The 12,874-nt window shown below is 40.2% G+C and overlaps 1 protein-coding gene across 3 annotated transcripts; it reads right to left on the bottom strand.

Annotated features, from left to right (window-relative positions):
• Nucleotides 1-5,623: 5,623 nt before the first annotated feature.
• LOC144215802 (serine/threonine-protein kinase PLK2-like) lies at nucleotides 5,624-12,519 on the bottom strand. 3 transcript variants are annotated; one of them, XM_077744951.1, is made up of 15 exons: nucleotides 12,445-12,465; nucleotides 11,336-12,376; nucleotides 11,153-11,260; nucleotides 10,923-11,039; nucleotides 10,362-10,491; nucleotides 10,096-10,279; nucleotides 9,559-9,757; nucleotides 9,323-9,470; nucleotides 8,748-8,842; nucleotides 8,458-8,593; nucleotides 8,064-8,144; nucleotides 7,737-7,896; nucleotides 7,511-7,640; nucleotides 7,320-7,430; nucleotides 5,624-6,467 (listed from the first exon to the last, which is right to left on the bottom strand). In XM_077744951.1, exons 2-15 carry the CDS (start codon nucleotides 11,519-11,521, stop codon nucleotides 6,276-6,278), a joined length of 1,977 nt encoding a protein of 658 aa, XP_077601077.1. In that variant the 5' UTR covers nucleotides 11,522-12,376; nucleotides 12,445-12,465; the 3' UTR covers nucleotides 5,624-6,275. The 3 variants fall into 3 exon arrangements, with proteins under 3 accessions (XP_077601077.1, XP_077601078.1, XP_077601076.1); XM_077744952.1 differs by having other exon boundaries at nucleotides 8,458-8,563; nucleotides 11,336-12,519; XM_077744950.1 differs by having other exon boundaries at nucleotides 11,336-12,518.
• Nucleotides 12,520-12,874: the final 355 nt, after the last annotated feature.

Genomic DNA, 12,874 nt, shown 5'->3' with positions numbered 1-12,874 from the left:
AAACCATGGAATGGATTGATGTTCTGAAAAGGAAGACATTCAAATTCCTCAAGTGTTTAAAAATTTGGAGGAGTTGAATTTAGTATGCACTAGGTCTAGAAATACAAGGTGCATCGGATTCATTAAAGTAATAATAGTGGTGGGGGTAGGAGTAGTAGTAGTGATATGTAGTATAATTTCGAGCATTAAAACAGAGAGGTTTCACAGAGGAAAGAGAAACTGTGAAACTCTCAACTGGAGAAAAGAGATAAATATTCCTTGCCTGGAACATGTGTTGTCATTGACGGGAACCTCTTGACGCAGATACCCACAGATGGAGATCCATGACATCACACTTTTTGGAGAGAAAAACATGATGGTGACTCAATTATGGATGAGTTGATTCTGGCATTACCGTGCTTCTAATGAATTATTATAAAACCTTGTATTATTTTAAATTAATCCCACAGGCATGCACAGAAAAAAAATGTGTCTATATGACTAAAGTGAGAGCCGAGCAAATGAAATGATCTTAGATCGACAGGCTCACAACAGATTTTGGTATCTAGGTCTTTAGTATTTTTAGAAGCAGATAAAACGTAATATATCCATCATAGCGAGAGATTTCGTCAATATTGTGAAAAAAGGTAGTTGAAATAAGATGTGCATGTTCCATGGAGCGAGATCAATACAGAATCATGCATGTGTGCAGCTTGATACAGACATGGTTTGCAAATCGAAGTAGACAGTACACTAGTTTTGCTTTGGTCAGAGGATAGAAAATTCTGACGGCATTGAGGGATGGTATTATGTAGTTGTTTGATTTTCAAGCAAATCAATATTTTTGACCAATTAAATTTCCGCCCTCGCACAATGAAAGCAGTGCATACAAGAAAAATGCTAGGGAAGGGGCAGAATGAACATGAGTGAATACATCAAATTCATCAATGCGCGAACACATCAAAAATGCTGACGTCATTGAGGGATGGAATTACGCAGTTGTTTGATTTTCAAGAAAATCAATATTTTTGACCAATTAAATTTCCGCCCTCGTGCAATGAAAGCAGTGCATACAAGAAAAATGCTAGGGAGGGGCAGAACGAATATGCGTGGATACGATTATCACATTTCATGAAAAAATTATATTGAAATTGTTAAGCCTTTTTGGCTTTGAGCCCTTGCCACTGGCTTCAAATGAATGATCAATGTGGTTGCTACAAGCTTTTTGTTTTGTCATTCATTGTATGTCCTCCCTTGTGTCTTTCAAAATCAATTTTCAGGCACCATATCCGTCTGTACATTTTCTATCCAGAATGAGACTAAGCACTCAAGGTATTAGAAAAGTTTGTCTGGAACATTTTCGCGGTCGACACAAGCATGAGACAACATTTGTAATTCCAGAGACACTGAAAGGCGTATTATACAACATGTTCCCACAAATTGAACCAGTGAAGAAAACAGACAGAGAACAAATATTGTATGATACAAAACCCTTTCTCTGTACATTTGGTTACAAAAGTGCAGGCAAAGGACTTCTTGGAAAACTGTTGTGTGTTCGGGACATAAACAAGGTTTTCTTTAACACACCTGGAAAATATTAAACAGAGTGTGACAGGTTATCCGGTCTTTATAACAACAGAAACAAACTGCACTAGAGACTCATCAGGCTATTCATTAAAAAAATGCAATTGATGAGAGAATTCCAAAGTCATAAATACTCTATGGTCATATTTGACGGACTTGCCAATGAAATCGTTCAGAGCAATAAACGAATTAGGTTTGTGCTAGAATATTTGTTGTTTTTTTTGTTGCTAAAACTGTTGAGTCATTCCTATGTTTATATATATTTTTATATATATCTATATATGTATATTCCTACGTAGGTTGCAGTTGTGTGTGTCAAATTCATTGTGCTGTTGCTATGACAATGTCATTTTTTATGGTCATGGCTGAGGTGAAGGGCCAATTATAGTGGGCATGGTTTGCCACTGACCTGCAGTATGTTTATGGTCATAAATTTCACTGCCATGGGCTAATGAACAAAAAGTATTTCTCCACAGATATGATGATCAGAGGTGGATTCAAGGTAGTAAAAAGAAAAAGAAGAAAAGAACAGCGTGCCAGGATAAAGGAGTGGCCTGAGGCCAGAACCTTTGACTTGGTAAAGGTTTGACTGAGGCGTGTTTAAACATGCCCAAGCGAAACTCAAGAGTGAAACGTTTATTCTGAATGAAAATGTGCCAATGCATTTGGGTGGAATTTTGGAATGTTTAAATTGGAACACATAGAATCTAACAGTTTTTTTTTTAACTAGTATCTAGTTTGTTACCATTATCTAATAAATATTCCACAAGAAAGCAAGTAAATACCAGCCATTTTGAGGCAAAGGTTTGCATAGATTCTGCTGACAGACATGCCGTGCTAGTATACTTCCGTCCTGAGCTGTTAGTCAGACTCCAGTCTTTATTCTGCAGGTGGGATTTCATGCTGACACAAATAGACACAAAGCACACAACATATAATTAAGAAGAGTCATTGTATCAGTTTGGCCCAAAGAGTAGATCCAGATGTTTTTGTCTCATCCTGCATGCCAACTTTTAGGGCGAGAATCGACATATGCACCTGGGCATTCTTTGTTAAGTGTACCATGTGAACAAACACTGCAGACATACACTAGTTAGTTTTGATGAAAGAAAAATGAAAGATTATCCCCACGTAAAAAATTCTGTGGAGAAACCACCTTGCTAACTTGTTTTTTTAAAATTAAGAATACTATACACACTATAATTACACAGTACAAATTTTCATTTATAGTAATTTTACACTTAAGTTATTTCTAGTTCATTGGTTTACTAACTGTTACTATCCATACATATTTACATTGGATTTTATTTACCAATACTTACAATAATTGGTTTTAATTACTTGTCATATTCAGTTTATGTTTGCTTCCAACATTTCTTAATGTTACCTGGAACAGTAAATGACACTTTTCTGTAAATATATATACAGATAATGAAAGCTGTGCAGCCATTCATGGTGTAATTTCATTGTTGTGTTTGTCCTGGGAGGAGCAATGACTATGACAGAGCAGACAAATAAATTACAGATGTATACAAGTGAGGGTTTGACGACGACAGAGCAAGTGAGCGAAGTGGTTGCCATAGAAACAACAGCGTGTCTCCCACTCAACTCAATTGCAGTCAGTCCATGTAACAGTGAGTCATGATGCCGTTTGATTGGCTCGTCACTTGCCCATGGAAATATTGTGCTTGATGACTCTGACCTAACGGCATGCTCTTTTAAGGGCAGTCGGCTTTTTATGAATGAAAAACGTGTTAGAATGAACGCGCCTCTGACGGCACGGTATCCTCACCTGCAGAGCGACAAATTGAAATGTTTCCCTTGTATGGAAGAATCAAATCAAAACAGTTCTCTCGCAGTCAACAATACCATTTCCCTTTCACTTACTACTTAGGGTCAAGGCTATTTTTAATGACCAAATTAACCAACTCAATTATGTTGGCTGTTGCGCCAATCACTCGAGGTTGTGGGTAGTCAGGCCATCTTTGACATTTGACAAATACCCCTAAACCAACTTTTGTGGCTGTCCAGAGTCGTTTAAAGCCCTAGTGAAGCTCCTGAATGTTTGCTTAATGAGTAAATTGACATATATCTCTCCATTTGAGTACCTAGTGAGAGCACGAGTAGAATTTATGAGTATCGGGAGCATTGACATGGGTTGAGCAACACTGCCCCACCTACTTCGCAGGGGCTTGTCTGACTTAGATTTGCTTTCTTCGTCCAGTGAGTCACTGGATTGGCACGCTACTTCTGCAGCCTTTCCCCTTTGACTTGGCAAGCCTGTGTTTAATAATTCCACATATTTTAGTGGAGATTCTTAGCATTTTTCACGCCTCATTGCAAGACAATTCAGCGTGAAGAAGGAACCGAAAAATTGTGCGACGAATAACATGTTATGTTTTTTCGCTTGCAATTACTCTAATATGCTTTGTGGCTCGATAGGTGCCACACGTGTGTGAATCAATTTATCTCTGTAGAAGGAGCTTTTAAATAGGAACACACCCATGGTACTATTATTTTGTAGAGAACACAGTGTTTTGTATCTTTTTCAGTTTTTATCTTCACACCTAAATGCACTTCATTTATCATCTGCAACCCTATCACGCTTCAATGACAGCAAAGGAAGTAGCAGGGGTATAATTATGTAGACCAGCCCAGGAATTGTATAAAAACATAAAACAGAAACTAAAAACAGGTAAGTAAAGTTAAACAAGCAAGTTTGGATGTGACCAATGACATACCAATGCAACACTCGGAAGCACCCTGCCACCCACACAAACAAGAAAAATGCTACCACAAATCAGTGAAAGCCAACACACACAGACAGCATTGAAGTGGATGTGAAAGCAGTTCTGAATATTGTGAGAGTTAATGTTAAATTATGTTACTCTTGGCCCTTTGTAACAATCACTTCTGGTACCCTGACCCAGACTGTTGCTTGCAGGCAACTGGAGTCAAAAAGCCCAGATAAAGGATTCGCTTTGTCACACGGTCTTAGCCTCACAGCTTAGAGGCCCGTCGGCACGCACTGCAACGTCTTCTTCAAAGTGATGTGATTCACCGGTGGAGCAGCCCCGTGCCATATAAACAATGCAAACTCTTTCTTCTGTAAGACACTAACTTTCATGATAAGTGAATGAGTGCATGGTGTTTGGGCACTTTGATGGAAAAGGAGCAATCAGGTAACTTGAAAAATCCTCTTAAAATAAACACCTTCAATTGGAATTTGCCAGAATAGCAGTTAAGACAAATTGGATTGTGGGATACTGAACAAATGTTACATTTAAAGCCAATTTGTATCAAAATAAACCCAAATGATAACCCTATCCAGCTATTGTCGTGTTTTTCTTTTCCATTCATACCTAATTCTATTGTAGAATTCCCTAAATTGTTCAATTTGATGAGTTTTCAAGAGCATGCATGCATGTCTCGGATACAGATGCTACTCTGTGTTCCTTAACACCCAAGGTCGAAATGCCCTCGAATGCCACGCACCATCAACATCAACCGTCTATTTGGAGCAAATGTCTATTTGGAGCATCCATTACCACATCAAACCCTGGAGGTCTTGCCATATGAATAATTCCCGTTCTTTACCGCACGCAGGTCATATCCTCTTCAGCTCTCCCAAATGGAGTACGTCTACGCACTAGCCAAGTAATTTGGAGCTCTACAGAGCACTAGTATTCTGAGTGAACTTCTGAAGTAGATGACTCAAGTAACCACTCCACCCCAGCCAATTTATAATTAATTAAGCTACAGAGGTGAAAGGGTGCTCAAAAGGCCCTTCAATAGTAGATATAAAGAAGCTACTACATGAACAAAAAGGCCTGCAGTTGAGATTCTCAGAAAATGAATCCTTTTAGTATTACTTTGTAAATAAAATAAATAAATAATTCTTATAGGGTCGCGGAGGATGCTGGAGCCTATATAGAGAGCTAGGCTCTCTATATAGGCTCCGGCACCCTCCGTGACCCTTGTGAGACTAAGCAGTTCTAAAAATTAATAATTCATGGAACCATGACTAAATGTAAATGGAAGCACAGTAACAAGGTGAAAATATTTTTTAAAAAATGCACTTTATTATTAAATAAATAAATATTCCACTTTTTCTGTACACAATAAATTAGGTAGTACGATAATACTCTTGAAGGACAATTAAAAAAAAGACCTCCTTCCCCAATGGTGTAGCCTAGTTATCAATCAAAATATGAAAATGTATTTTTTTCTTTGCATATTACTATCTTGCCACCCACTCACTAGTACACGCACACAAATTGACGGACATATAGTACATTGAGACCACTTGAACCCTGGCCCATCCATGTATATTTACATGTTACTGTATGGCGGGTTAGATCATTACACTATACATCATTTACAACAATGAGACAGTCTTGCAGCCTTTTTTGTTTGTTTTAAGCTGGTGCCAGCCCAGCTTTTGGATCCTCCCAAAAGACATCCTCTCTCTTTCTTTCTTTCTTCCTTTCCATCCAACAGATCTGGATCGTACCAACATTCCTGGGTCCAACATACTTGTCTCTCCTCCAGTGAAACTTCCATTCCCCTTCATTACATTGAGTCCGTTTTAGTATTATCCAAAGACTCTTGTTCTTCCATTATTCCATTTCCACACTTCCTCACTGATGAATGCAGGATGTATAAGTCCTTGAGTCTAATATGTGCTTTTTTATTTACTCAGGGTCAAATTTTTAGCTGCACCACTGCAGCAGCATCTCGAGCGAGTAAAGCATGCGCTCGCGCAGATCAGTGGGACACCCAGACGCCATCAAAGAGCTGAGCTTGAAAGTCTTGGAGATGCGTTCCTCGTTGATGTATGTAAGCATGTATTCATTTTTCTGGCAGCACAAGATGATCTTGGTGTGGTCGTGGTAAAAGTTCACCTTTGGTAAAAAAAAAAGAAAAAAGAATTGAATGACAGTTTTATCTTTCAAAATTTGGTTTGCACCAATTTTTGTGATTCCAAACCGAGTTTGTTGTTGAAAATGTATACTGGTAAAAAAAATAATTGAAGAAATGCAATCTAAGGAGGTGGTTGACATTTTTCTGATTCTTAGTTATCACCAACTCCCAAGAACCACAACAAGTGCCATGGTAAGAATGAGCTTTCCATTGTCAAGCTGTGTGCTATTTTTTGTTTATGCTCCATCAAAGAGGATCTCTCTGATAAGGGTTTGTTTGTTTTCCGGTTTTCCTGTTTAGAGTTTAATTTCACGTTCTCACAAAGAGAACTTTAAATCAGAAAAGTGGAATAGACCACAACTAAAAAGTTAGTTCACACATTTAGTTTTGATGGGTAGAGAGAGGGGTTCCATATGAATTTAAAATCAAAATAATGGTCATGACACAAGTGTCCCGAAACCATCAAATGTTCCAGCAAAAACACTTTTAAGCTTGACTTTTATCTCCAAGGATTTAATGTCACTATGCAGGCAAATGCCACAAAGACATTTCACTTCAAAAATATTATAATTTGGTGGTTGGGTTACCATGAAATCGTCACAAGATATAAATATTTTATTTTGGCTCACCATATTACGGTACCTGGATTGTTTAGTCAAAATACTCTAACATACTGGTACATATACACAGATTCAGTATCAATAACAATTAGAAAATGCATGCATTTGTGGGTGAATATTATGTTCTCTTCCTGATCTGTTGCTGTTAATGTGAATTCAATGTTATCTTTCTGCTCCTAGCAACCCCACCCATGTTTTCCCAAGAATGTTTACCTGGAAAGTGCCATCATTAAAGAGCATCATGAGGGCGCGGTCTGATTTGAGCCACTGGAGCAGATAGAGTCGGGGCATGTGTGTATCCGTCATACTGCCCAGGTCACCGCCCTGAAAACACAACAAAGTGTTGGCATCTTCCAAGTTGTAACATGCTTTCATCATAGAGTAGGACGATGAAAAGCGCTTACATCCATGAGGTTTTCCTCCATGTAATGGGAGAAATACTTGAGCACAGTCACTTGGCCCACAAAATGTTCAGGAACCTCGCAAGTGGGGAAAATAGAGCGCTGGCCCAACCCTGCATAATAATGGATTGTCCTGGTGATAAAGTAGAGAACAACATAATGAGATAAAAGCTCAAGTACAAAGCACTTGGCATATTTTGCATAGAGTAACACTGGAGAGGACGCGTACTTTCTGTCTGGCAGGAGGCTCATGTGAGTGCCATTGTTGAAAAGAACGCCCACGTTGTGATCGGACAACTGGTATCCAAAGCCGTACTTGTTGGAGTAGTCCACCCACTTGGTGACCCACTGGAGGCCAGAGCTATTGGTACTGTGAGGAATGTTGTCTGCTGCGGGTGGGCAACACAACAAAGGGGATTAGGATTCATTTGCCAGAAAATATGCTGTTCTAGTCATATATTTGACCATCAAATAGAGTCACTTACATCAGTAAAGTTGCAGAGTATATATTCAGAGTATTTTTTAGCATATCTTAAAGGTGGCAGGAATAACTCACTTTTAGGCATGTTCTCCAGACATCCCCTCAATACACCAGCAACTGTGTCGGCAACACTTCCCGTGGTGTTGTATTCGAGACCTTTAGGATCGATATGGTATGGAATTAGCATTTTAAATCGGAGTTAAGTGGAGACAACCAGACACCAAGCAACATATTCACATCTAGCATCTTCCCATGAAACTAACATGAGCATTATGGAAATATGGGAGGAAGCTAGAGAGTAGAGAAAAGCCACGCAAACAAGGAGCTAGGAGGCACACACATTGTGCTAATCATGTAATGAAGCAATAACGAGGCCTTTGGCAGAATCTTTAACACAGCTTCATTATCACATGTTGATAGAGTGCATGCATGAAGTGTCCAATGTACGAGTGTGGTCCAAATAACTCACATTCACTGCTGCTACTGCTGCAACTTCCCAAGCTCCCCCTCACGATCAGACGGATGGTATCTCGTGTCGTCAGGGATCGTCTCTCTGTTGCTAGGGCGACGGGACTCTGGGCAGATGGCGGAAGTAAACTTCCATTCTGGGGTAAATGAACCAAATGACGACAGTGTTTGAAAATGTGCGATGGCGGCCGAGTAGGTTTCATCTCCTCCCACTATGACTCAAGCCGAAATGGTTGAAAATAATTGCCTTTTTAATGTGCTTCCGTATGAAAATTCATAATTTATTCTTACCTCAGCTGCCTTTTTGCTCTGTTGCTGGCTAATACCAGTTCGCTCCAGGTCGTGCTGCAGCTTGTAGATCTCCTCTTCCTCTTTTGTGAGCTTATCTGAAGAATAAAAAAGAATATCTTTAAGGCCAGCCCGCCACAGTAGGTGTTATCTAGACTAACGGGCACCTCAATATTCCACAATCGACACAGAATAAGGACACACTACATGCAAAGTGGGCCTTCAAGGGCATTTCTACTGACCTAACCACGACCAAAATAAATAAAATATTCCATGAAAATGTATTCAGTTGTTTCTGAAACCTTGCTTCTCATGCCACCATTTTGCCATTGCAGAACTTGTCAAAACAAAGTTAAACAAGACTTAACATCTACGACATCCTCCTTTTGAACATGATCTTTTGTTGTGAGGTTGTCATGAAAGTGTGTATTGATTTCAAATATTTTCCATTGCAACATAAATGATGCCAAAAATAAATGGTAGTACTTATATTTACGTATTTTGCATTTTTAGTGCTGGTGGTTCCTGTAATTGTGAAGAATAATGGTAATAATTAGCTGAGTATGTCAATCACTCACTCAGAGTCTCGTAGTATTTGACCTTGTGGCGCTTGCCTCCAAAGAGTGCTGCCGCCGCTTTCTTGAAAAAGCTCTTGGCCGGACTGGAAATGTGGAAATCGGGTGCAGAGTGGCAACAGTTTGATGACAGACGTTCTGGACTAAAGCCCTACAAGGGGACACCAAAAGTATTTCAGCACCCAGCTGGCAGGAAGGGAGGTAAAAAGGGATCCCATCGGTGAAAAATTGCCTCTCACCTGTGTGAAGAAATCGTGCCTTAAAATATATTCCAGATTGGGTCTCTCCTCTGGTACTTTTGCAAGCAGGCTGGCAATGAGCTGCTTGGCCTGCGGCGATAGCGAGGAGGGCAACGTGTAGCGAGCCTCCCGGATGCACCTATATGTCTCTTTCAGGTTGGTGGTCTCGAATGGCGGTCTTCCCAAAAGCATTGTGTACCTGGGACAAGAAGGGCAGATGAGGATCTGTCCATGCATCTAGTTTTCACCAACAGGATTTAACTAGTAGATCACTATAATAATAATGATATAGTACAAAATGAGCATTGTTAAGACCATAAAATGATGACTGCAGTTACCAAACACTGACTAAAACCTTAAACTATATACACTGAATACATGGCAGCATCTATGGTAACTAAAAATATGTATCCCTACTTTATACAATGTTCATCATCAATCATACATTACAGGCTATAAATACTGCAGTTTGTTTAATGTTTAGTACAACCAGAGATAAAAGGGTTCACATAGGGACTCATTGTGAAGTCAACTCACATTACACAGCCTAAGGCCCAGATGTCTGATTCACAGCCGTGACCTTGCTTGTTCAGCACTTCAGGGGAAAGGTAGTTGGGAGTTCCACAGATCGTCTTCCTCCTATTCCCTGCCGGCTCCAGTTTAGCGGCCAGACCAAAGTCACCCACCTTCAGCTCCATGGATTCACTTACGAAAAAATTACCTAGCAAGAGAATAGTGGGAAAGATGAGTCGGGGCAAAATGAGAAGGCTCTTTGCAAGCCATCAAAGGCATGCCAGACTTACCGAGCTTGAGGTCTCTGTGCAGAATTTCTTGCTCATGCAAGTACCTGAGCCCCGAGACAATTTGTCGCAGGTAGTAGCGCACCTCTGGTTCGGTGAGTACTTTTCGGGCCTTCAGGATATGTGCTAAAGACTGCAAAAAAAAGGAAAAATGATTGGTCATTGAGTCCACTAGAGACAATATTAACTGAACACCATCCCAAGAAATGCAATAAAGGGAAATGGGGAAATAATCTCATCTCATTTCATGGACAGTAATTCAGCCTTAAGGTTTTTTTTTACCCCCAACAATCATTAAAAAAATGGCAAACCTCTAATTGGGAAATTTGCCACTCTAACACAATATTCGAAACACTAGTGTTGTTATTAAAACATTACCCTCAGGTTAACTGTGTATATCATAACAGTTGATTGTCTAATGCAATATTCATCACCATTTTAAAAGTGTTGCAGTTGGTGGATATGAATGCCTTTTCAATGTTTCAACCAAAAAACAACCAATGCGCTTGAAGGGAAAATGAGAGAAAGCAGGGGGGAAAAAGGTTGACAACCCATGCTACTAACTTTTCTGCTGCAGTACTCCAGGAGGATGTAAATGTTCTCCTTGTCCTCAAAATGATGGTAAAAATGCACTATGTGCTTGTGGTGAAGTAATCGATGAAGCTCTATTTCTCTGTCAATCTGGGCATAGAAAAAAAAGAAAAGAAAAAAAGAACACACACATGGTTAAAAAAAACAAGTCATGAAATCAATGAATGAATCCATATACATTGTCTGGGTATTTTGGGGGTTACCTTCTCCCTTTGGTGTGGTTTCGAGACGCGCGCATGCGGGATGATTTTGGCTGCGTAAACTTTGCTGGTGGAAAGGTCGGTCAACTCGAAGCACTTGGCAAAGCCTCCCTGAAAAAACAGTTTTGTCAAGCAAGGATTGAATACCTGCATAAAGTTAAATCTTTGCAACGTCTTTCTCTCTACCTTTCCCAGAACTTTTCCCCGACAGTAGCACTTGCCAGTGGCCGGATCGGTGATGATGCGGGACATCTCCGAAGGAGCGCCTCGCTCTTCGGTTCTCTTCCGCCGAGGCTCACCGGACCTCGGCGTCGTTTCGCACATGTTGCCGCTCTTAGCCTGCTGGAGCCCGGCAGACCTCTGTACTTCCATTGATTGTGTGTATAAATAGATGTGTGTTTATACCAGTTATCTCCGAGCGCTCTGACTGCCCATCCTAAACGCGCGCATGAGTTTTTATACTGCGGCCGCAGTCTGGGGCAACGCCTCCTTGTGACGTCATATTTAATATCACCGCCTTTGCTGTTAAAACGCTTGCACAGTGCTCAACACGTCTGAAAAGAAACATGTTTCTAACATTTATAGTGAAATGATTATACATTTTCATCGTTTTTTTGGCTGAACAGAATCAATCAAACATTATATTTGTGATCTTTAGTATCTGATGCATACAGTCTTCGGCAAGCAGATCAACTTATAGAGTAGTACATAGTGATTTTTGCATTGAGCTTCGCTTTGCAAGCCTGTGGAGCATTACCGCCCCCTGAGGGTAGGTGTGCATTTAATGAAATTTAGATCCATTCGTCCATTTGTTTATTCTCGTCAGGGTCCATGAGTGCTGGAGACTATCCCAGCAAACTTGGTGTGAAAGGCTAGTCAGTCGTAGGGCACACAAAGAGACAGACGAGAATTCCCACTCACATTCACACTCATAATCATGCCGCCACCGAGTGGAAATTGAAACTACGCTGCTCGCAAGCCAGGCGAAATAACCATTTTGCCTTTTAGATTCAGAAGTTACATATTACTGTGACTCCTGCAGGTTACTGACGGAGACACTCCCACTGAGGCTGTATCGCACGGCACGGACGTCGTAGGCCCATGTCTGGTTGAGTCCTGAACCAAGCACAGACTGATGAGGTCAGTTGGGGAAAGGATAGCTCGGCAAGCTATGACACGCACATTGTCAGGGTGCTCTTTCAGCAGCTTCTCCCCAAGCGCATCCATCTGTCCACCAATCAGATGAGGCCACATCAACCAACTGCTAGTCCACAACACTGATAAAACTAACTCACCGCTCCAGGATCGAGAAACACTGTCACATTTTCATACTGTGACAAATCAATCTATAAGGAAAAGAACATTTTGATACAAAAGCCATACACAATGAAGATTCCCATCAATGTATTTACCTTCCAAAAGGCATTTTTTAAACAAAAATAGCCTTGGTAGAAGGTATTCCGATCCAGTTAACCTTTGACCTGGCACATGCGACAAAAATGGAGTTAATCTCAAACACTTAAAGACGGCAGATGAGGCAGCAAATAGCTGAAATATCACAAAATGAAAGTATATCATGATTCAGAAAGATTGTAATTCAGCGATTCCATTCATCCAATTTCTTTCAACAATTATCACGTTTCACATTTAACACTACAAAGTATTTGAAGCCTCCCATTGTCCCAATTAGCACATTTTTGGAATGTGGGTAAAAACTGCCTTGCC

Source organism: Stigmatopora nigra, chromosome 22, assembly GCF_051989575.1.
Source record: "Stigmatopora nigra isolate UIUO_SnigA chromosome 22, RoL_Snig_1.1, whole genome shotgun sequence".
NCBI classification, from domain to species: Eukaryota; Metazoa; Chordata; class Actinopteri; order Syngnathiformes; family Syngnathidae; genus Stigmatopora; species Stigmatopora nigra.
The sequence above is the reverse complement of the archived record's forward strand: the minus strand, read 5'-3'. Positions and strand labels throughout refer to the sequence as shown.